The following is a 26,456-nucleotide window of genomic DNA, read 5'->3' on the forward strand; positions in this document are numbered from 1 at the left end:
GGAGGACAGAATTCCTAGGCAGAAATTACAGACTGAATTTCAGACAGTTTGACCAGCATTGACTGAGGAGATTTTGACCAGTTTTGACTGTGATTTTTAGGGCAAAATTTTGATTTCCTTAGGCCACACTGACTGGCACAAAAATCGAAGTTTTATGGGCTATTTAACCTATGTTGACCACGGGCCTGTTTGACCGCACATTGACCAATTTAGACCAAAGTTCTTGTGGTTGTTTTGGGTTGACTTTGACCATTGTTGGAGGTCGAATTTCAGTGCCTTTGACAGAGCTTCAACGGAGGTATTTGACTTGTGTTTTGACCAACGTTGACTTTCTGGTTAGGGTTGAAGTTTTACTGTAGTTGACTACAGAATTTGACAAGGTTGATTTGACTTTGTATTGGGCTAGTCAATTTGACTTTTGTACTCTCTCTCTCTCTCTGTTGAACTATTGAATAATAATAGGAAGAATTGATCAAAGGGTTTTCCCCACATTAGGGTTTTTCCCTGGTATCCACCAAATTTAGTGTCATCTTGTCTTGGCTTGTCTACTGCATTTTGTTTTATGTTCTATCTACATTTATTGTCAATGTGATTAATGGTTAATGTGATTGCTACTGGAAATAATTGGAAATTTTTATTGGCCTGCTAAAGGAACATTGAAGTAAATTGTGTTAAGCATAAAACATACCATTGTTATCTAAAATTAAGATGGTATCAAAGCCCAAGTGAAGATAAAGCCCAAGCAAGAGTGCGAAAAGCAATCACTAAAGAAAGTTGTTGGACAAGAATTTTGAGCTAGCTTCAATGACGACTACATCATACTTCAAATCCAAGGACAAGCTCAAGGACAAATCCAACTATCATGCATGGAAGATCTCTCTAGATTTGACTTTGGAAGAGAATATATGGACTTTGTAAAAGGAAGAGTGGTGGAGACCCCTTCAAATGCACCCATTGCTACAAAAACAAAGTATAAGAAAGGTGAGGTCAAAGCAAAGAAAATTATTGTAGATTCCATTCACAAGCCTTTGGTTGCCTATATTTCTGATTTGGAAACATCTAAGGAGATGTATGACAAGCTGGTTGAGATATTCAAAGTAAACAATGCAAATCAAGTCCTCTTTCTCAAGAACAAGTTGAAAGACATCAAGATGGATAGAGGAGAGTCCATTCAATCCTACTTCATGACAATTACTGAAATCAAGAATGATCTTCTATCTATTGGAGAAGTTGTTGGTGACAGGGAGCTCACTCTTATTGCACTTGGAGGTCTTACAGGAGAATGGGATGTGTTTAACACCACCATCCTCAACGACGATAAAATTTCGGGTTTTGATGAATTATTGGCTAGATGCACTCAGAAGAAATAAGGATGATGGAAAGAGACAAGCCCTCATATGGAAATAATCCTACCGCTTTCTCCACTCATGCTAAAAGGAAGAACAAAGTTGGTGGTCAAGGGTTCAAGCCAGGATTCAAAGAAGGAAGGACAGGAAGATGCTTCAATTGTCACAGGTTTGGCCACTTCGCTAGAGAGTGTCCTCACAAGAAGGATACTCCAAAGGATGATGACAACAACTTCAAAGGCAATGGCAATCAAAAGAACAAGAAGTTCAACAACAAAGGAAAGAGGAATGCTCCCGTTGCTCAATATCGAAATGGTCGTCCTCCCAAAAGGTCGAGAAACTCCAGGTATGAGAAAATTAATATTGTAGATAAGCAAAAAGAATTTTATCTTATTTCTGTCCTCGCCACTGCCTCTCCTCCAAACACTTTGGATAATTGGTTGATTGATAGTGGTGCCTCAAGGCACTTCACTGGGAAAAAGGAGGCCCTCACAAATTTGGTTGAAAAGAAGACAAATTTGGAGATCATACTTGGGGACAATGCCACCTACCCCGTGAAAGGGATTGGAACTATCACTCTTCACTTGAATCAAGGTCAAATCCTTCATCTACAATAAGTACTGTATGTACTTGATTTGGAAAAGAACCTAGTATCTATTTCTGCGATGAAAGATAAAGGCTTCAAGGTAACATTCGTTGATGGGAAGGTACATGTTTAGCAAAGGAACCTGAAAGATGCATCAAGTTGGAGGAAGTCCTTTGGGAGCTATGACTTGCGATACTTCTCTTCAATCAAAATTATGGCACCGAAGATTTGCACACCTTCATTACAAAGCCTTACCTGATGTCAGGAAGATGGTCACATGTATGCCCGAATTCAACATAGATCATGAAGGAGTTTGTTAGGGTTGTGCAGTTGGAAAACATACAAGGGGACCATTCCCTTCAAGTGAAAGTCAAACTACCAATATTCTTCATTTGGTCCATTTTGATCTATCAAGTATGTTGCTTGTAACATCTATGGGAGGATACTTGTACTATGCAATTTTTGTGGATGACTTCTCTCGCAAAACATGGATCTATTTCTTGAAGAAGGAGGACGATGTGTTCAAATGGTTCCACTCTTTCAAAGCCTTGGTCGAAAATCAAACAAAGAAGAAGATCAAAATATTGAGGATCGATAACAGAACCGAATATGAGTCAAATGAATTCAATGACCATTGTAAAGAAGATGGCATCAAGAGGGAGACCACTACTTCATATACCCCTAAGCAAAATGGAGTTGTCAAAAGGAAGAATCGAACAATCATAGAAGCTACCCGTGCTATGCTTCATGACCAAGGCCTACCGTAGTTCTTATGGGGAGAAGTTGCCAACGTTGTTGTATATGTTCAAAATAGGTACATGCATCAAGCATTGGACTTCAAGACACCCGAAGAAGTTGTCACCGGTAAGAAAACCTGATGTTTCTCATTTTAGAATTTTTGGTTGTCCCATATATTTTCATGTGCCGAAAAAGAAAATAAACAAACTAGATGCATCTGGGAAGAAAGGAACTTGTGTGGGCTACAGTGAAACTTCAAAGACATATAGAATCTATGTGCCTGGTCAAAGAGAAGTGGAAATAAGTCATGATGTCACCTTCGATGAAGATTTTGCCCTTGGAAAGTCAAAGATCTTCCTATCCCTAGGAAGGACAATGATGATGATGCAGGAAAGAAGGATGAATCTTTGACAAATGATCTGATGCCCAATGTTGAAGGCTCGATGGATCCCATTGATCCACCTCCTGGTGAGCCCTCTACTTCAAGGAAAAGACCTTTGTGGCTCAAAGATACTCTCGAAGATGTTGAAAGACATGTTGCACCAAGGGGGACATTTCGTGAAAGCAAGAAGCCAAACAGGTACCAAGGGTACTTAGCTGCTATGAGTACCATTGTTCAATCTGAGCCATGTATGTTCGAAGAAGCCGTGAAGCACCAAGTATGGAAGGATGAGATGAATGAGGAATATGAGTTGATCATGAAGAATGATGTCTGGGATGTGGTTCCTAAACCCAAGAACAAGTCAATGGTCACTTCAAAATGGCTTTACAAAATCAAACATGGAGTTGATGGGAGTATTGAAAAGTTCAAGGCCAAGTTCGTTTCTCGAGGCTTTTCTCAATAGGAAGGAGTGGACTATGACGAGATATTTACACCAGTTGCCCGATACACCACTATCTAATCCATCATTACTCTTTCCGCCTCTCAAGGATGGAGCTTACACCAAATGGATGTCAAAATTGCTTTCTTGCATGGCTTGCTTAAGGAGGAAGTCTACATAGAACAACCTGAGGTGTTCGAAGTCCAAGATCGTAAGACACATGTATGTAGGTTGAAGAAAGCCATCTATGGGTTGAAGCAAGCCCCTAGGGCTTGGTATGAGAGGGTTGATAGCTATATTATGAAGCTGGGTTTTACAAGGAGTGAAGCTGACCTGAACCTATACTTCAAGATTGAAAAGGACAAGCCTCTCATTTTGGTCCTTTATGTGGATGATCTTTTTCTAACAGGTGCAAACCCTCTCATTTCTCAATGCAAGAGGGAGTTGGCTTCCGAATTCGAGATGAAGGACCTAGGTTTGATGCACTATTTCCTAGTCTTAGAGATCTGGCAGAAACCAGGTGAGATTTTCCTTTCTCAAGAAAAATACATTGTGAAGCTACTCGAGAGATGTGGGATGGTGAAATGCAAGTCTGTATCTACTCCGATGGAACTCAACTTCAAGAAGCTATGTGGAAGTGATGTTGGGCTAAATTAGCAAATCCTTCTGAGTATCGACAATGATGTTCTTGGTAAACTCTCGTCTGAACATATGCTTCATTGTGAATTCATTGAGTCAATTTATGGTCAAGCCTCATCACATAAATTGGATTATTGCCAAGAAATGCTTGAGATATCTACGTGGCACAATCAACTATTGTTTGAAATACACTGTCGAGAATTTGAGGCTATATGGATATATTGATGTTGACTGGGTTGGCAGCGTGGTGGATCATAAGAGCATGTCTGGATGTTGCTTCTCATTGGGGCCTGCTTCAATATCTTGGATGAGGAGGAAGTAGAAATTGGTTGCTATAAGCACCGCTGAGGCTGAATAGATTGGTGCTAGTATGGCCTGTTGTGAAGCTGTTTGGTTGAAGAAACTCTTCCGTGAGCTATTTGAGCACGTGTCGAATACCACCATGATCTTCTGCGACAACCAAAGTGGGATTCGCCTTTCAGAGAATCTCGTGTTCCATGACCGCTCAAAGCACATTGATATCAGGTAACACTTTATCCGAGATATGGTACAACAAGGAGCAATAAGGCTCCAACAAATCAGGACAAATGAGCAGATCGCAAACATTCTCACGAAGCCCTTAGGGAAGGTCAAATTCTTAGTCTTTCGTGAAAGACTTGGAGTCGTGGACAGACCCTCCTATAAGGGTCCCGCATGAGTTGGACATTGAGCTCTGGGAGCTCCTCGGGGCTTGGGAGTACTTCTTGGAGCTATGAGCGACCATAGGGTGAGTAGTTCACCTTCCCCTAGTGGTGCACTATGTACAGGATGAGTGGTTCACCTTCCCCTATGATACCCCATGATAGTTGACGTGTGTAGGGTGAGTGGTTCACCTTCCCATACGATTAACATATGCATAAGATGAGTGGTTCACCTTCTCCTATGGCATATGAGCAGGATGAGTGGTTCACCTTCTCCTGTTGATGCCCCAGCATACATCCTACCCACGTAGTCCGGGACTCATGGGAAGTACTTCTCATCTGGCCAATGAGTTGGGAAACATGGATAGGGACCATAGCACTATTGATGGACACATTGTGTACTGTTGTACTCCCTATGTCTAGGACGCATGGTGTTCAACAACTTGATCTGGGATCATTTGAGGTTCTACCTCTGTACTGAATTTTGGCAGTGGAGAGTGGTAAGGTCTTATGACTCACTCTAGATCAATTCTTCTTCATTATTACTTCAGAGCTCAGCAAAGCAGAGTAGAGATGACAAAGATGGTACATGATGACAAGATCGCATGAGACGACAGACGGATTGGCAGGTGGAATTCTCCGTAGTTGAGAGGGAGTATTAAAATTGGTCTAAGGCCAAATTCCACCTTGGGACAGTTCATTTGATGGAGATGATGATTACACTGGATTCCTCTTTTCGAGAGATCCAAGATTGACATAAAGACCATCTCATTAGGACAAGCAAAAGTGTGATTTTGAATTTATGCCTGCTCGTGCAAATTGATCAGCTGGGCTTCATCATTATGTAGGCTCCAGAAGCCCAATGGATGTGTCTCTCCACCCACAACGAAGTGTATAAATAGAAGAGACCTCACACCTCATTTGGACATCCATCTCTCACACATTCTTCCTCTCTTTCCATCAGATTGATTCATACAGCTTGAGGCAGCCTCTCTCTCTCTCTCACACGTGCGGCTAGGAGGGCAGAAATTACAGGCCGAATTTCAGACAGTTTGAACAGCGTTGACAGAGGAGATTTTGATCAGTTTTGACTGCGATTTTTGGGCCAGAATTTCGATTTCCATAGGCCGCATTGACTGGCACAGAAATCAAATTTTTCTGGTCTGTTTGACCTGCATTGACCGCAGGCCTGTTTGACGGCAGAGTTGACTGCAGGTTGACCGAGTTTGACCAGAGTTTTTGTGACTGTTTTGGGTTGACTTTGACCATTGCTGGAGGCCGAGTTTGACTGCCTTTGACCAAGCTTCAAAGGAGGTATTTGACTGTTGTTTTGACTAGCGTTGAATTTCTGGTTAGGGCTGAAGTTTGACTGCAGAACAAGGCTGATTTGACTTTGTATCGGGCTAGTCAATTTGACTTTTGTACTCTCTCTCTCTGCTGAACTATTGAATAATAAGAAGAAGAATTGATCAAAGGGTTTTTCCCCACATTGGGGTTTTTCCCAGGCATCTGCCAAATCTGATGTCCACTTGTCTTGGCTTGTCTACTGCATTTTGCTTTATATTCTATCTATATTTACTGTCAATATTATTAATGGTTAATGTGCTTGCCACTGGAAATAATTGGAAATTGTTATCGGGCTGCTAATGGAACATTGAAGTAAATTGTGCTAAGCATAGAACATACCATTGTTATCTAAAATTATCAGGAAGGCTTTTACAATTATAACTGAAGGTTCTTTTGCTGTAATTGGCATAGGGGATAGGAGTTACATAAAAGGAACAGAAATGCTTTGTAACAGATAAGGAATTTGGTGAGACTGAATGCCCCTTGTGGATTTATTAATTGCACCTAATGTAGAGAGTGGATTTAATGCAATTCTCTCATTTATCCTCCAGATATATGTTCATATTCTATTCTTGAAATCTGTGTTCGTTTTTGCTGCTTATTATCTCGCCTCTGTTTTTCTAACGTACTGTGTAACACGGTATGAGGCATAACTTTTATTTTTAACAATTATAATTAATGTCTAGCCTTATAATACAAGCCCGAGGTTAGTAGCCGTTTCCCATTCAAAAAGGGCACATCTTCTAGATGTACTTTCTGTTATCTCAATAACAGATCATTTACATGAAAAATGACGACCTTCTCAACATAAGCTCGGCCAATCTTAACATACTGTAACATGGTATGGGAAAGCATTTTTGAATTTTTAACTACTGTAATTATGTCTAGCCTTTTAATGCAAGCCCAAGATTGGTACTTGTTTCTCATCTGTTGTCTCAATAACATACCATTTTTGTGAAAAATCAATACCCTCCTCAATGCTCACTATAAACTCAGCCTCGGAATCGGCCAAGGGTACACTCAGAATTGGACCAGTTTGAATTTTGTGACAAAATTTATTAAAAAATGAATAAAATATTAAAATTTTAATGAAAAAAATTGAAGATTCTAAACCATTAGGGACAAAGTATGCAAAGTTTGTTCATGTATATACATGTATGAGTGAATATATCAAAACAGCACAAAGTACAGTAAATATGTGAAATAAAATACATAATCAAAGAGGCTCTAAACGGCCTCTAGAGTCCAGAAAACAACACATTACAACTTACTATATAACTGATCAACATGATCACCCATTAGACTCATCACTACTGCTAGAAATGGGATCATCGACATGGACTAAAGGACCATTCTCTGGCTCGATGCCTACAGATTCATCAAACTTGTCAAGGACATCTACAATTGCACTAGATGCCCTAGTAGAAGTACAACTCAGCCATGTTAGACTGGTCCAGTACCAAATTGGTCCTTGACCCAGTTTGACGGCTAAGTTGGTACCCAAGATGGTCAACTCAATCAACTCAGCCAAGTTCAAGTCGGCCAAGTTTTAAATCACTACTATAAACTCAGCAAAAGGGTCATATTAAATAGAAAGCTAATTAAAAAGCCATCACAAAGACAACAATCATAAGTAAGGGGGCTCAGAACTGAGAAAACACACATACACCTTTGAGCTATGTTAACACCAGAGTGAGGGAAGATATATTTACATCAACCTCAGGATAGTTCTATCGGCTCCCCACAACCTAAGCAATTCTCCATACATCATATTTGACTCTACCTCAAAGTCATCCTATTTATTTGAGCTCAATGCAACACTTCTTGTGCTTGCCTCATGCTTTTCAGTTCTCCCTAATCATAGGTGAAATTTTACCTGAAACATTAGAATCTTAACAAAATGATGCAATCTACTCCAAAAACATAACGAACAACATCCAATGTTATGATCACAACCGAACTAAACCCTGCAAAAGCAGTCAATGGAAGTAGTTTTCGAAGGTTTCCAGTCATAAACTATGAAACCGGATTCGTCCAAAACAGGCCACGTGTCCGAATCCCACAAATCCGACACGATTCGATGGGAATTCGAATTCTAAAATGGGACACCAAGTGTCCTAACAAGACACCATCGAATCCCGGTCGTGTCCCATTAGGACACATCATGTCCCAATTTTGGGATTCGAATCCCAAAAAAGTGAGGGTTTATGAGGGAGGGTTTATGAGGTTTGTTAGGGTTTATGAGGTTTGTGAGGGTTGATGCAGATATTTGAATTTTGTATGTACTATGCATGCTATAATGTTACTAACTTACTTTGTAAACAGTAAAACTAACATCTAGATGAAGATCTATGTTTGAAATCAATGAATTTGTATCATTAATGAGAATTTGTGTAAGAAATATCTAATTTTTAATATATATATATAACGAATCCTACGTGTCCTGTTCCGGGGGTCAACGTGTCCAAATCTGACACTCGAATCCCCGTATCCTACGAATCCCGAATCCCCGTGTCAGGTGACTTAGGTCATAAATGATGCTCCCAACTGATTTGGACCAATTTTGTCCTTAAACCAATCAAAATCAGCCAAAAACGGTTGGTTGGACACATTCTGTAACTTTGCATCTCCAACCCCCCGCCAACTAAAAAAACATAAACAATATCCAATGTTATCAAATCTGGACTAGAACGGACAAAATCAGCAAGACCCCAGCCAATCGAACGGGTTTCAGAAGGTTTCCAGTCAAAACTGGTAATCCAAACCAATTTGGACCAATTCTATCCTAAATCAACCAAAACCCGCCAGAATCAATTGAAACCAACCAGTTTCACAGGTTTTGTTCAAGTGCATCTCCATCAACCTGGAAAAGCCAAGAAACAAATACTGTACAACTATCCTCAAACCTATTTTTCATCTATTTAATGATGTCCCCTTCTATCATGAATGGACTTACTTATCCCAGATGACTTGCAACAGCTTCCATTGCCACAGAATACAAACATTGATGTTGGACCTTCAAGGGCATCAAATCACAATTTCAAGTCTACCCATACAGAGGATGAAGATCCAAATGATTCAAATGAATGGATTGTAGAGTTATTAGCATGTTGATTTTTGGACAATAGAGGACATTACGGCCTTTATTTCTACATATTTGGTTTGATATGGAATGCACTCTGTTATTTTGTTATATTCACCCCTACACGTCTATATACATGAGACAAGTATGCATACTTGGTGTCTAAGGAGATGTTTTAAAACTCAAACTCAAACTTGGAATTAGCTAAGAGTCAACTTAGACTTTGCCCAATTTTTATAACACAGTTTACTAAAAATATATATAAAATAAAATTTTAATGACGAAACATATTTTAAGATTCCAAAACATGAGAGACAAAATATGCAAAGTTTGCTCATGCATATATCATGTAAGGCTGAAAATATCAAAATAGCACCGCGTGCAATACATATCTGAAACAAAATACACAATCAATGAGGCTCTAAATGGCACGAGAATGAGATCAATGGGCAAAAGAATCCAATCAACAACTCCTCCAAGCTTAGAGATGGGATATAGCCTCCTAACTTAGATGTCAAATCCACCACAAACAGGATACGAGGATTGCCAAACAAGCTCCAAGCTCACTCTAAATCACATCTCTTCAATACTGCTCCAAAAAGTGCGACTGCTCACAAATGCTCAATGAAAGAGGTGTGAGGGAACTAGGAGGAAGAGTCTATATAATGTATTTGCTTAGTTTGAGATGATAGAATATATGTTTTTGGTATAAAAGAAAAAAAAAAAGTTTTTAAATTTTTTCCCAAAACTATGTGCCATGGCCTGTAGGGTTCCAAATCGAGTATCAACTCAATCGAGTAGGTGCAAACTCGATCGAGTTGAGCCGATTTGGTAATGTAGTAATCCCCGATTTGTTGAGGAAATCAAGCCAATACAAATGAAGATTGATTCAATCAACTCGATCGAGTTGATATGGCCTGTAGGGTTCCAAATCGAGTATCAACACGATCGAGTTGAGCCAATTTGGTAATGTAGTAATCCCCGATTTGTTGAGGAAATCAAGCCAATACAAATGAAGATTGATTCAATCAACTCAACTCAACCAAATCCGAGTCCAAGTCAACCATTTTTCAAAACACTGATTGAATGGTTTCAAAATATATATGTGTGTGTGTGTGTGGAGTAATAAAGCTAGAAGAATCAGTAAATGGTATTCTCACCTTATCTACTTTTCCTTCATCTTGAAGACATTTAAGATCAGTTGTTGGTGAAAGGTTCTATCTTTTGTTTATGTTTAATCTTGAAGAAAACGGTATACTTATTTTTTGATGAGTCTGTACATGGTCCAACATACTTAGACAAGTCAATCCAATAGCTCAAATATGTGAATCGTTTTGAAAAGGAGGTCTGTCTACATCACATACTCTTTATGTTTATTTTTGAGACTGTAAAGATGCAAACAGCATCAATAGAATCTTGTGACAAGTACTGAGGGCACATTAAGAATGTAACTTTCCATTCAACTATGAATAGATATTACGATTTTTTTCTATAAAAAAAAGGGTGTGTGTGTGTCAATTGTGTCTAGCTTGGGTGGTTGAAAGGAATGATTGTTATCTTCCCCACTTTGGTTCAATCCCTGCAAGCGACATGTAGAGCTTTTATAGTGTTGCAATGGCCTTGAGCCCTACATTGACAAAGGCTGGAGCTTCTGAGAAATCCGATTTACTCTCAGTACCATCCTCAAAATGAGGGGAAGTACAAAGCAGATTTCCTAGGGATTGAGAAATACTCAAAATATTTTCAATGAACTTTTCTTTGGAAATATATAAAGAAAATAATAAATTTTAAAAATTTTAAAAATTTATATACTTTTGATCAATCAGTTTTATGTTCTACTCTAATTTTTGGGGTCAATCAATGCAATCATGATATCATTGCATCTTACAACTTGATGGTATTGATGCTTCTAATAATACTTTGTGATGCTTAGTGAGAATAACTAAATAAGCTATCGGGACACCTAGGATAGAGGGGGATACAGCATACCCCAATTTGAAAGTTGAAACGACTTACAAAGGACATCTAAATGTTTCCAAACAATAGCCCAAAAACAGAAATGGCATTTCTAGTACCTGATATGCCAAACCCATATTTCGACATGATCTTGAAATGTTTGACTGCTACTGGGGATGTTTCTGACCGGAGAAAAAAAAAAAATAATAAGATAAGATTTTTGGACATGAAGGAACCAAAAAAAAGCACACACACTGAAACCCTAACCCTAAAACTTAGACTCGAAACTTCTAACTTGACATTGAAACCTTAACCCTAAATTGATGAATGGTAATCTGCATATTTTATTCTCATAATTTTTTATACACAGATAATTGAGATGGAGTGGATGGCGAGGAACAGGAATTTGGAGTAATACGGAGCAGTAAATATGCTAAGGAATTCATAGCCTCCTTTCAAAATATTTACTTTCAGCAAACAAATTGAGGGAGCACAACCTGGAGTTTGAGAAATTATCAAAACAAGCATGCCATCTTAATTTTGGAGTCTGGACACCAAAGTTGATTTCTTTCACTGATGGGAGTGAAAAGAAGCTTCCTTCAATGCAGATATCACCATAGATATCTCATACCGAGAGACTGGCTAGATTCTTTTTATGAGTATTATGATATTTGTGACACTGGCGTGGTCCCTTTAGCTTTAGGCAGTATGCTCTCTTTTAGGAGTTCTAGAAAGATTTGCTGCATATGTTTTGTAATTTTGTGTACAGAATGCTTGTCAATTTTAAGTCATATAGCCTAAGTTCTAACCCTTGGATCTGATCAATACAAAATGTATCCCTTTTTTATTTTAATGGAGAAACATATGGTTTTTTCCATGGAAAACCATTTCCCCACCGTTTCTTATCTAACGTTTCATAAATTTGTCATATCCACTCTTTCCTCAGAGTCTTTGTATCCATTTTAATGAAACTTAGACAACCACGCATAGATGCTTACACTAGATCTGCAATGTCACCACCCACCCCTTTTGATAACCAGGTTGGATGGGAGGTGTTACTTTCATTTAACCCGACTTCCAAGGTCTCATTATGGAAATGGAGTCACAAAATTCCTCAATTTTTTACTTCTCCAAAATTTAAAACTAACACCACCATCACATCTGCCTCGTCAAGAGCTTTCCGGCGGTAAATTTTATCTCGATGCAACTTACGGATCAAAAGATATGGCCATTCAAGGGTTGCCCAATAAACCTTTGTCGCATCAGCAGGTACTGCCACGTGGCACCCACATAGTGCTCACATGGCAACCCCACCTCACCTGGTAGGTCCACATCATCAACTCAGCCATTTGCTTGCCCCTGTGGCACCTGCCATCATCCCCCTCACTTCGTGCCTCACCAAACCGATCCTTAACCTGGTTTTGTAACCAAGTTACATATAAGGGTTTTTGGGGTTTTCGTGTCTGCAATGCTAAACTCATGCCAAGCCTCTGCGGCAGGACGAAAACGCTTGTCGTCACATATTGGGAACTATTCCTATTCCCTAACCTCATTAATCACGGCCATCTTTACCACATGCGTTACCACAACGAGAAACCTCTGAGGTTCGCGACCCCACGACATACATATTGCCGTCAAGTGTCCGGGAGACTTCCCATCCCCCGGCCTCCAACAACCTCGGCTTTCTCCACCACACATAGACATGACAAGGAACCCCGAGGTCCAAGGTCCCTAGACATAAATTCCCGTCAAGTGTCGGGGAGATTTCTCATCCCCCAACTTCTGTCAATTTCATCTTCCTCTTATGATGCTCCTCTCTTACCTCCCGAGGTCTAGAGGTGATGTCATGCTAGCATCATACCTAATGTGGAAAAAGTCAAAGTTGGGATTAAATCAGCAAGGGTCCAGAAATCGAAAAAGTCATTAAAGTTGGGAGATTTTTTAAAAAGTCAGCAAAATTAAAAAAAAAAATACAGAAATATTCTTTTATTTTTTATTATTTTGCATCTAAAGTATCCACAACATCAAATAAATGCATTTCCACATAAACGTATAAAGAAAGCTAATATATAATATGTATATGAATTCTAGTGCTACATCACATATCAAACTAGTGAATCGTCCTGAATCTTGAGTCCTGTCTCAGTCTCAACTCTCAAGAGTCAAAATATCAACAAAAAATATAATAAACGTATATCATGAGTCATCTACATGTCATAAAGGAATCAATCAATGAGATCCTCTGCCACTTTTACAGAAATAGAGAATGGCTTTGCCTTTTCCTCTAGAGGAAGAAGGCCTTGCCCTTGGGGATACAAATGGACTCAGTCGTCCTCTAAAGGCAATAAAAGAGGTGGCCTTTGTCCTCCGTTGTTGCCCATACTAGATGGTGTCACCTCCTCCTCCTCATCATCCTCTTGCTCTACCCCTTGACCCTGCTCCTCCTCCTCGTCCTCCTCCTGCTCTACCCCCTAACCCTGCTCCTCCTCCTCATCCTCCTCCTGCTCTACCCCCTGACCCTGCTCCTCCTCCTCTACCTCTAGCTCCACCTCCCCTGCAACTGCTACCTCCTTTGCCGCTAGTGCCTCTAGATCCACATCTAACCAATCAGGGATCGAGCCCATGGTCAGTCTCTCAGTCTCAACCCTCCATGCAGCAGTGGTATCAATATTGTCCAATGAAATGGCTTCCAACATCAGGAGTTTTCTAAAGTTGTCTCACCCACAATCGAGGATTGTAGTAGATGTAGACCATGTCATTGAGGCATTAGGACTCCAAACTATATTAGGGTCATAGATTGTAAATTAGTACTTAGAAAATTTAAATATTAAAAATAATCAAATGAATTCAAAATTTTAATTTGAAATTTTTTTGCCTATTGCGCTTTTTGTTGTGTATTTTGCACTTTTTGTTGTGTGTTTTGTCAAATACACTCCAGTGGCACTTTTTGTTGTGTATTTTGTCAAATACACTCCAGTGGCACTTTTTGTTGTGTATTTTGTCAAATACACTCTAGTTGCACTCACACACAGAGGAACTGCATGTTTGGTTGAGCACTCGAATGGCAAGCTTTTGGAGATGGGGTACTCTGCCACCATAGCGTGTCCACCAAGCATATACAAGTTAAAAGAAAAATGAGAAACATAAAAAAAAAAAAGTTAAAACATTGAAATTCTAAACTTGAAGCAAATTATGAAGGGACAATCAGTTATGAAATTTGAAAGTTGAAACTTGAAACAAACTGAAGCTTACGTGGCATTTTGGTCGTCCTATTCTTAATAGCCATGGTAAAACCAAATGTGCCACCTGCAATTCTATATATCTCCATTTCTTTAGAAATATCTTCACGTTCTTGCTCAGATGACACCATTCCCTCAACACAAGTGAAGAATCCATCCATCACCTCGGCATCAAATCTGAAACCACAGGAGTAAGAAAATGCGGGGTTGAGGTAGATACCTACAGCGTGAATGGGGCGATGGAGGGTATTGTTCCATCGCTCATCAATCACTCTCTATATGACTTGTTGTTCCTCTAACCCCTCGTCTCCCTCATCTTCATAATAAGCACGAATGGCTTCTTTGGCCCTATCCATGGCCTCATACAAGTAGCCCATTGCGGGCTTGTCTCCGTCAACCAATCGCAGAACCCTTACCAAATGTTCTGAAATGGCACACACCTCCTCTACTCCTACCCAAAAGCTTTGATCATATAAAACTAGTCTGCATATGCCTTCCCCCTCTGGTTTGCGGCTAATAGATAAAGCACGCCAATCTTGTAAAAGAAACATGCTCTTCACATCCCACATAGAATTCAACAAAGGCTGAAGAGATATGAAAGTAGTGGAAAATCATGTAATGGAAGGACGCACCAACTCTTTGTTGTCCGTGAATCTTCTCATCAAGCTAAGCACAGATGCATGATTATATATAAATTTTGTTATGCTCCTGGATGATTCAACAATATCCCTCACAAGAAGAATCTTACCTATATCCTCCAACATCAAGTCAATATAATGAGCAGCACAAGGTGTCCAAAACACGTTAGGATACCTCTCCATAAGCAACCTGCCAGCTGCAACATAATTTGCAGCATTGTCTATTATGACTTGGACAACATTTTGTGGGCCTACTTCCTGAATGAAAATGTCCAACAACTCACATAATAAACGTGAATCTTTAATGTGTGCGGATGCATCAACAGATTTCATAAACATTGTCCCCTTGGGACAACTAACCAAGAAGTTAAGATGAGTCCTACCCTTCTGGTGTCTAACCATCTAACATGATTGTGCATCCAGTGTGTTCCCATGATGCCCTAAACTCCTCCAATCTATCTGTGCAATCAATCTTTTCATCTTGAAGAAGAGGCCCTCTCAACTCTACAAAGGTAGGGGATTTGTACCCCGGGCCAACAACGGCAACAACATCAAGCATAGGTTGGTAGAATGGGTTTGTCTTGGCAATGTTGAAAAGAACATCACTCCGTAGAAGACACTTCATGACCAACCTATCAACTTCTACCTTTTCCTTTTTTTTAAGTGTCGATTTCATGCCAGGTTGTGCACCAGGTGTGGTTCTAGGAACAAAAAAAGATGAGAAAGTTGAGGGGTTGGGACATGTGGGTGTGGAAGGTGATGTTGAAGAACCACTCTCACTTCCCCCTACTCTTGAGGCCCCTACAAGTTGGCTTTTTAGTGTTGCCCTGGTGTCTTTGCCCTCCTCTTTATCCATCAACGATTTAATGGCCTGTCGGATGATTTATGGAGATGGATTTGGGCAAAGTTATATATTTTCTCCCAGAATTTTCCCCAAATGGAATTTTAATCTGTTGACACCTCCTGACATATGCTTGCCACACAACTTGCAAGTCAAATACATTCTATTGACCCCCCCAGATTCGAGTATAGTATTAGGTTTACCATATTCCCACATAGGGTCCAAAAACCTTGGCATTTTGTTTGAAACTTTGAACTTGAATTTGAACCTGGCATAAAAAAAAAAAAAATTGAACAAAAAATAAAAGTTGTTCATCACATAAGAAGCAAACACAAATGTAATTGTTGATTTTAAATTTTAAATGCCTCTTCTCACTCACTTGAACACACTCAGATTCACTAAACAAGGGTTTGAATTTTTGTCATTTGATTCTTAAAAGTTGAAAGTTGAAGTTTTGATTCAATCTAGATTCTAAACAATGTTTTGATTCAAATTTCTAACCAAAAATAAGATAAAAACAAATTAATAGAATTTTAGAAAGATTTAAGAAGCCATTTGTGCAACAGAGACTAAGAAAGAAATTAAAATACATACCTGGCAACAACAAATCGGCACCTTCAATCTCTCACGTTGAGCAGTGGACAAATCTCCAAATCCACACCACAAAACTAGCAAATCTCCTCCTCTTGGGCAATGGCAAACACCTCCTCTCTCCACAGGGACGAATGGCAGCAAGAAGAGTGACAAATGACTTTTTTTTCCTTTTTCGCCACTTATCCGCAGCTTGAGTGGGCTCCGCAACTTTTTGGGTCGACCCTCGATTAAATCGCGACTTCTACGATTTAATCCTGACTTTTTCAATAGCGAAAAAGTCACCAAAAAGTTGGCTGATTAAATCGGCCAGCCCAAAAAATCAGAATTTGGTGATTTAATCAAGACTTTTGCCGACTTTTTCCACACTGTGTATAATTGCTTAATGATTGGAATGTTATAAGAAGATTAATTGTATCATTGGAAGTAGTTACAATTTTGAAAAATTGTACTAATCTTAATTGCACTAGAAATTCAACAGCTCCAAGGCTACACCAGGTGTTATCAATCCAACTAGCACTAAGGTGCCTCAACCTTTCAGTGAGTTCTCAACCAACTAGTCTCTAGTGGTTTATCGGCCCCGATTCAAACCACGACTCAAGTGATTCTCAGCAAGTAAGCCCCACGGGTTTCTCAACTTGGCTATCACTAGAGCATCACCACTCCATTGAACTCTCTTTTGGCATTCAACACACAGGCATGCTTAAGCCTCAACGAGCAATACACAACACAAATGTTGGCCTCTTGAACTTAGGGAATACACAAGCACTTAACACAAGGAAACACACAGGCAATTACACTAGCCTGCACAAACACAGAGAATGCACAGGCACATCTACAGGCCTCCTTTAACACAAGGAAACACACAGGCAATTACACCAGCATGCATGAACACAGGGAATACACAAGCAAATCTATAGGCCTCCCTTAACACAAGGAAACACACAGGCAATTACACCAGCCTACGCAAACACAAGGAATACACAGGCAAGAGAAAACACTAGTCCCTTGTTCTTCTGCCCAATGCCTCCTCTCCCATTATTCATTCGTTCCTCTCCACTTTCCTTTCTCGGCTTACCCATACACACATAATTCCCTCTATCTCTCCTCTTGTGTGTTGACTCTATCAACACAATCCACGAGGCAGTCTACGGACTCGTCCTCTCATTTAGGAGCCCATTCTCCTCAGTTAATGGCTACAAATAGTGCCATCCCTCTCAAGAGGAATTTAGGTGATAATTTAAATGCAAGGTATGAGTTTACAAGCAACTCCTCCTCCTATAGACCTCTAAATCCATGTCCCCTCTTGTTAAGTTTAGGTATGTTCTATGCTTAGAGCAATTTATTTCAATTTTCACAGTTAGCTCAATATCTTTTTCTGATTCGCAATCATATCAGCATTAACGTAAACTGCAGATAGAACATAAACATAAATCACAGAAGACAAGCCAAGACAAGAGGACACAAGATGTGGCGCTAGCCAGGGACAAGCCCCAATGTGGGGAAACCCTTGATCAATTCTTCTTATATGTTCTTCAATAGTTCAGCAGAGAGAGAGAGATAGTACATTTAAAACAGAAGTCAACACTTTGACTTATCTAAATAAGAGCATAGATCATCTCTAAGAAGATGATACATGAGATCGGTTGAAGACATGTTGCTTCAACTGATTCTCCAAGGTGACTCCTGCACCTATTATTGTGTTGCACCTCGTCATCATGCTGCACCTCACCGTGCTGCACCATGTTGCACCCATCATCACTATGCTGCATCTCATCATGCTTCACCAATAATGACTTTACCCATTACTGTATTGCATCTCCTCTTGTTGCACTATGCTGAGCTCTTCATTGCACTATGTTGTACCCAAATGCATACTGTAATACCTCTTCATCCTGTTGTTGCAATACCTTCTTGTTGTTGCCATATGTTCATCATTACCATGTTGTACTATTGCTGCTCCATCCTGCACTATGTTGCCTTCATCATGCTGCCACTCCTTTTATCACAGTGCTGCACTTTGTTACCCAACACACAACATGTTGCACTACACTTCTTTATGATGTCTGTGATGTTGTAGCAGCGTTCCACACCATGCTGCTCCAACACTGTCATATCTTATCATTTGCTGCATAGTTCACTGTTAAGAGGATTCTTCTATATGCTGCACTGGAATCATTCTAATACTAGGTGGACAACCTTCATGTTAAGACAGTCCTATATATTCTCACATAGCAACATCAAACTTGTTGCTCAAACTTTTATATGGTTGTAGCCTTCGATTCTCCAACAGACTTCCAAACGTCCTTTGAAGGACTGCAGCATACCTTAGGGCATATGACAGCCCTTTTCTGCCCTACGCAAGCCCAGTTGTGGTGTTATGCCCTGCGGCCTAGCACAACAACATTCGGTCCTCAAAACATGTCACAATCATCATGCGTTTAGCCCTCAAACTTGGCCTAACAGCAAGCTAAGATGACTGCGATTTAGGCCTGCGTTAGAAGTCTCTTTTGTTGTGATGATACCTGCGACTAGGGCACATTTAAGGCCTCCTCATGACAGCAGATTAGGGCATCCTTTAGGCAGCGTATTAAGGTAGATTAGGGCAGCGTATAGGAGCAGGTTTAGGCTGTGAAGGAGCTTCTTTACTGCGGCCAGATCTCCTCTCTTGGATTGCGGTTAGACCACCCTCTGCAGCTAGGGCATCATCCTCTAGGACTATGTTTTTCCCTTAGAGATTCTTCTTTCCACTAAAACCCAAAACAAGTGGAGAAGAAGATAAGATAAGATAAGATAATTTTATTAATGTCCAACAAATGACCATAGTAGGTCAACAGGACTGTCAGTTACAATGATTACATCATGCAAGTCGGTGGACCAAACGGTCCCCTTTAACATTTCTTTTAAAAAGCAGGAAATACATATAAAATGTAAATGAAGAAGCAAGGAGCTCTCAGCTTCGAAACAGAGCGCTGCGATGAAGCAGAGATGAAAAAGAAGAAGAAGAGGGGGGATGGAACTCCTGTCTATCCCCTACTCCTAACATCCGAGGTCGAGAGAAGAAAACTGAGGGAAGCTTGTCAAAGTCTGTTGTCTTGTAGATATATTGGGCTGTCGATGATGTCGCCTGGAAGTTCTAAGGCGCCTCCTTGGGGTGGAACTAATCCTGGAGCACTAGTGCAGTCTAGTGAGTCGGCCCCTCCAGGACCGCACTGATCTGTTTTCAGTATCAGTGGGATGGTCCATGGTTCTTTTGGTGCCCCGTGCTGAGGGTAGCGCCCTAAAGAAGTCCATGATCTTCTGCGTAGTGTCCGATCTGGTGGGAGGTTGAAGAAAACGGGCCCAAAATCTGAAAGCCTCCTGGAGATAAAGTGCTAGGCATCTCGGATCAACATATCTGAGGAAGCTAGACAAGGTCTGAGAAGACCTGAAGAGACAATGGAAACGGCCTCAGATCTCGTAGTACGCAGGGCATCCGAAGATGAAATGTGTCTTTGTTTCTATCTCCTGTAAATGACAGAGCTGGCAAATCCTATCTACCCTATCGATGTGGTGATCTGTTTCCACCCGGAGTCTGTGAGATCCGACTCTGAACTACTCGAGGGGGATTCTAAGGGCATGCATCCAATGCTGGAACGTGTACTGAGGTTTGATGATGAGCCCATCCCTGATCTCCAGGCAGTGCTCCGCGTAGAAGGCCATTTTTGGGCGCAACCCATTGGGAGGATTGGTCCATGTAGTCTGAATGTATCGTCTGTAAATATCCTCCTTAATGATTTTATTCAGCTCTTGCTGATTGGGAAGAAGGTGGCCAGGAGCATTTAGAGAGTACTGAAAAGGAGGGAGGTGGTCAATTTGAATTCCTGAAGCCTCCAGAATCTCTGTCACACCGGTGTACCAACATTTGGATAGGCCTGTCTGCATACGGGCGATGTGCTCCGAGGAGCAATATACTAAATACGGGTATCTATCATGACCCTTCCTCGCGTCTGCCAGGCCTCGGAGTCTGTGCGGGAGGGACACTAACCTAAAAATTACCTCTAGACGGAAAGGCTGAGCCCCGAACTCAGCTAGGATGATGTGCTGGGGAACTGTCTGCCTGCATCTGATGAAACAACGCAAAAAGAGGGTTGGACTCGCCCTACTGAAGCCCAATTTGACTCTAGGAGATAGGGACCCCAAATCTCTGAGCCGTAAAGCACTATGGGGCGAATCAAGGTGTCCATGCTGCTCATTATGGACGAGATGTCCTGGAAGTGGTGCCGGAAACATTGCCTTTCTAGAAGGGCTAGGGAGCCATACCCTTTGTTGATCCGAGGCTGAAGGGCTGGCCGCAGGCTGAAGCGAGGCCCTGAGAACTGAACTCCCAAATATGTATAGGTGCTGACAATCTCGATCTCTTCTCCTTTAAATAGGAAGTGGAAATCTGAGGATTTCTTGACTCCATTGAAGATAATCACTTTGGTTTTACCCAAGTTTACAGTTAGATGCCTCCGGTCACAAAACGCTGCGAATGCATCCAGCTATCTTTGGAGGCCTTCTTGGGAGGAGGTAATGAGGGCAATATCGTCTGCAAAGAGGTGGATGGAAATCAGGACCTGGTGAAGAAGACATCCATCTGTATCCTGGATATGCTCTCGGAGGAAGGACTCAAGAGAGTTGTGTGTCCAAATGACTTGCAAGGCACTTGTATTTATACCAAAACGTGGAGCACAAGTGGGGGCAGTTTAGTTGCTGGCCGACCTTGACGAATTGTCCCATAACACAAATAAATTCATATCTCCATGAATACTTATCGGAATCGGATGATCTTTAGATCAATCCTACACCTCTCGATGAGAGGAGTCCAAGAAAAATATCAGCTGCCATAAATAAGATGACCCACATGGAGTTTGGCCCTAGTTGCCAATTTTAACCCCTCTCAGCAAATTATCATCTATAATTAAGCATTATTTACATGAATTTACAACTCAATAAAATTTACAAGAGAGTTGACAAAAAAGTTGTCACTATGGTGTGGTCCCTTTCGCTTTAGGCAGTATGCTCTCTTTTAGGAGTTCTAGAAAGATTAATATTGCTGCATACGTTTTGTAATTTTGTGTACAGGATGCTTGTCAATTTTAAGTCATATAGCCTAACCCCTTGGATCTGATCAAAACAAAATGTATCCTTTTTCATTTTCATAGAGAAGCATATGGTTTTTTTCTGTGGAAAACCATTTCCCCACCGTTTCTTATCTAGAGTTTTAGAAATTTGTCATATCCGCTCTCCCCTCGGAGTCTCCGTATCCATTGTAGTGCAACTTAGACAACTACGAATAGATGCTTACACTGGATCCTGTTTGAGCTGTACTCTTCTAGCTGTTTTAGCACGTTCTCTCATGCTTTGGTAACAGCTTTCTACTGTATTTGATTTTAGTTTATTAGATTTTAGGTTCCTCCGAAGACCCATTAGATAATCCCTCTTGACTATTTTATGGTAGTCGTTAGTTTTACAGTCCCAGTGACCTATTTTGGGCATTTGGGTATCGTTAGTTTTACAGTCCCTCACAGTTGTTGCCGATATAGTATTACACTCGTTATCATACTCTCATTTTTTCCTTTTGCTTTGTTAGCCACGTTACCCATACTAAATGATACAGAGAAACTGCTTTAGGAGCAGAGAGGAAATTTTGGTAGCTTGCACCATACTGATCCCAATCAAAAACATATTACTAGTATTATTGCTTACATTTTGAATACAATGAATTTTATGAATATTAATGATACAAATACAAAAAACAAATTTCAACCCTAAATGTTCTTCTTGAAAAGCATTTGCGTGGCGAGGGGCAGTCCAGAGAGCGTGATGTTTTTAGTACTGACCAATTGGAAGGAACTGAACAATGGAGTGATCTGATCGACATCAAGCGAGGATGTAGACAGAATGAGGATGACAGCAACGCCACCTGATCTGAGAGTGCGTTCAATTTCTGAAATAAATAGAGAAGGAAAGAGGGCATCCCATAAGTGTGCACTGAATTCCAAATCGAATGTGTTGTTGGGGAAAGGGTGGTGATGAGCATCTCCTCTGACCACCAACGGTGGAGATTCAACGACCTCGATTCCAATGGCATCCTCCACTCCTATTTGCCTCAATGCCATTACTTCTTGTCCGATGCCTGCGGAGATGCACAATGCCCTTGAATGTTGACTCAGTACGCCTGCTTCCACGAGATCCCTGAATAATACGGACATGGAATCCACCCTTTTTTTCCAGCTCCTGCTTGCCCACAATTTCGTCATCTTCTTTGCTTTTCTGTCAGGCTCTTCAGATGCGTCGCAAGCCCCCAGTTGCTGCTGCGATTCCTCATAATGGTGTTGGCGAGTCATCGATGTTGGTGCATCACAGGAGATCATGCCGGTTTGGCTGTGAATGATAGAGGAGAAGATGAGGAGGAGAGCAGACATAGGTAGCGCTACCCACATCAGCCTCTTTACCATCACCCTGTTACCAATGTTCTCCATGACCCGTCTTAATTACTTCCCTATGGACATGACCTAAGAGTTATGGAGCAATAGTTGCAACTTGAAAAGAGGGGAGTAATACCTTCTGCTTTTGCTCAATGGAGGCGTGGATCAGAGTGCCCGCACTCAGCCTATTTGTTCTCGTACTTTATTCACCCACGACGGCCTTTGCCTCGTAAGTTTGGCTTCCATCGTATCCATCCAGGCTCGTAAGTTTGGCTTCCATCGTATCCATCCAGGTGAGAAGATTTAAGAGCAACCAGCGCCACTACAGTTCATATTGTTCTAAAAAGGCCACATTGGTACCCTAGATGAACCCCTGCATTTCAAGTGCGCCTACTTAAAACTTTTTTATGTGACTTCATTTTGCTTTCTAAACCAGTCCAAAGTTTAATTATTGAATTTGGAAAACCATTATTTATTATGAAATATATTTGGATGGTGAGGTAGAAATTTGTTGTTTTTGGTTAGATTTTTTTGGAGTATTTTGGGTAGGATTCTCTCTTTAATTTTTCTAAAATTTGGTGGGAATTTATTGGAATCAGAAGTTTGATGGGTAACCTCTATACAATGGAAGTGTCTTAGGAGTTTTCCAGGGTGCTTAATCCATATATATATAGTCAAAAACCTATTTTAAATAACACAAATCAAGATTTCACGTCAAAATTTACCACTTGAAAGTCCAAAAAGTAGCACTAAAGACAACTCCTTTATAAAATAAAGAAAATTATGTCAACATTCTTGTTATCATATTCTTGCATTTCACATCATTATTTTAACAAAAAAAAACAAACTTTAGAGGTTTATTAGTTGTGCTTTTACTACCTAGGTGGAATTCTTCTTAAAATAAATAATATCAATGTGTGAAGGTCATAATGGGAATTTCCTTCCAAAAAAATCTCTTATCCTAAACATAAAACCAAACAATATCAATGTCCAAGGTTATAATGGAAATTTTGTTCCAAATAACTTTAATTTTGTGAAATATGTTGTATAATTTATAAAGAATACTTATTGTTATACTACCTAACATTATTAAAATAATTAAAAAATAATAATACCAAATTTCATATGCTAGTCACAATAATATTTGAAATTGTAAGTGTAATAATATTGAGAAATTAATGAGACAGCATTTCTTTTAATATAATATACTTATTTAAAAATGCAATTCTACGTTTTATATATTGGCACACTTCAAAACATAATAATACAAGTTAAAAATAATACATTCACATTTCACTTGATATGTTTTTGAGTTAAGCTTTTTTTGGGCATGTTTTTGTAGTTTATTTAAATTTAGATTTATTAAGTATTGGAAAGACTACAAATTTTAACTATTTAATTTTAGGTTACATATGAGTTACAATTTTTGAGTTAAAATTGTAACTTATATATAACCTAAAATTAAATAGTTAAAATGTGTAGTCTTTCCAATACTTAATAAATCTAAATTTAAATAAACTACAAAAATATGCCAAAAAAAAATGTTTAACTAAGTGAAATGTGAATGTATTATGTTTAATTTATATTATTATGTTTTGAAGTGTGCCAACATATATATATATATATATACATTAAAAATGTATACATTAATAAATTTGATTTCTTTGAAATGAGCTCCTGATTCTTATGATTGAAATGAGCATTAGAGTTGTGAAGACAATCAAATTTAAAAATACCTCATATTTAAAATACTTACCATATTCATAAATCACAACACTAATATTTAAATGGGAAAGTGGTAAGTATTTTCCAATACATATGGTATTATAATTTGAGAAGAGTAAAACCTCTAATTTATTTACTAATCATGTTTTAAAAATATAATTTTTAGGATCTATATATATATGTAAATATTAAAAATTATATAAATCAAAAACCATTAATAATAATCAAATATCAAATTAATTGCTATAGTTTTATTTTGGCAAAGACTAATAAAATAACAACTTAATTTCATAATTTGGAATTGCTTTTATAAGCTTCTTATTTGCCACAACCATAATCAAAATTAAATTAAAATTAGATTTTATTTTTATATAAAAATAAATGTTTGAAAGATTTGCGCATTTTACCTTTAACGTTTTTCATGATTTCAACTAAATATAGGCTTTATAAAAAGTTTGAAAATATTGCAAATGTCACTTTCGAATTTTTAAGACTTTCAACTAATTGTGTGTGCTTCACTCTGCACATTGAATACAAACTCTGCAAATTCCTGCCAAACCCGAAATAAAACATGGCAGCCATGAAAAAACAACAAAGTCGAGGCATGTAGGATATTAATAGTAGTTCTGCAAATTCCTGCCAAACTCGAAATAAAACGTGGCAGCCATGAAAAGACAATGGAGTTGAGGCATGTAGGATATTAATTGTAGTGGCTAAGAAAGGTAATGGTATGTCATGAAAAGACAACGTAGTTGAGGCATGTAGGATATTAATTGTAGTGGCTGAGAAAGGTAATGGTACGTCTGTACATAAGTTATGATTACAAAATAAGAGGCAACTCAAGTGAACCAATAAGAATTAATATAAATAACATTAAAATAAATGAAAAAAAAAATGATTATTTTTGTTTTATAATGTTACCTTTACGTATTGTAATTTGATTTTTGGTCAAATAGAAGATTAATTCAAGATTTAGCGAATAAGGGATAATAAATGATATCATAATGTCATGTGAACCACTTTAAAACTTAAAATCTTTGTCGAACAAAATAAATAGCCTTAACCTCATTTTGGGTCTTAAAGAAGAGAGTCTCATTTTAATTTAATGTGGAGTAGTTAATGTTGCCTTTGTTATAGGATATCATTGGATATATAATAGTAAATTTGTATACAATTTTATATGCGTGGAAGTAAGTTAATAAGTGGATAGTTTAGAAAGTAAACATGGAGAGGATTTTTGAGATTGTGAGCTCGGATATTCCACAACCTGCATTTTTATGTCTACATTTTGAGTCTAGAACAAGACTCATCCTCAGGAGCCGACCAATTCAAGGTGAATAATCACTTTTTGTTTAAACGTAATTATTATTTGGACATATTTTATTCTAATTCATTATTTATTAAGACCCTTAATTAATAACATATATTTTTAATTTTATTATAAATATGTACGATTTTCTATTTTATTTGAATAATGAAAGAACTCTGAAATGAAAGAACTCCTTCTTTGGATCCCACTGGAGCATGGACACTATGGATCTCGATGAAGTCGACTACACGGCTGACCCTAACCCTAACCAGCAAATTTTCAGGCGACCTAACCCTTCACCGACCCTAACCGTCCCCCGTAACCCCTCCGCCTCTTTCCGCAACGACCCTCCTCCTATGGTTACCCTACCTGGAACATCTGCCTCCAGCCTACATTTTGACTGCCTCTCCATCGCCTCACCGGAACTGGACTGCCCGCCTCTTTCTCCGGTGACCCTTCATCTCCT

At 39.2% G+C, this 26,456-nt stretch overlaps 1 protein-coding gene across 4 annotated transcripts in view; it reads right to left on the reverse strand.

Moving 5' to 3' along the window:
• The window catches only part of LOC149233381 (uncharacterized), a 39,411-nt gene extending 16,059 nt beyond the window's left edge, over positions 1-23,352 (reverse strand). Inside the window, exons 1-2 of one of the 4 annotated variants that reach the window (XM_089379738.1) lie at positions 22,369-23,351; positions 7,839-8,011 (exon numbers count right to left, since the gene is read on the reverse strand). In XM_089379738.1, the coding sequence (XP_089235864.1) occupies positions 7,967-8,011; positions 22,369-23,010 (687 nt within the window). In that variant the 5' untranslated portion in view covers positions 23,011-23,351 and the 3' untranslated portion in view covers positions 7,839-7,966. Of the gene's footprint in view, positions 1-7,838; positions 8,034-22,368 lie in introns of those variants that run through there. The other 3 variants (XM_089379740.1, XM_089379739.1, XM_089379737.1) reach the window with 3 other exon arrangements.
• Positions 23,353-26,456: the final 3,104 nt, after the last annotated feature.

The sequence above is a fragment of the Pinus tabuliformis genome, chromosome J, assembly GCF_031772625.1.
Source record: "Pinus tabuliformis cultivar Carrire ecotype Pingquan chromosome J, CPIR1, whole genome shotgun sequence".
Lineage (NCBI taxonomy): Eukaryota > Viridiplantae > Streptophyta > Pinopsida > Pinales > Pinaceae > Pinus > Pinus tabuliformis.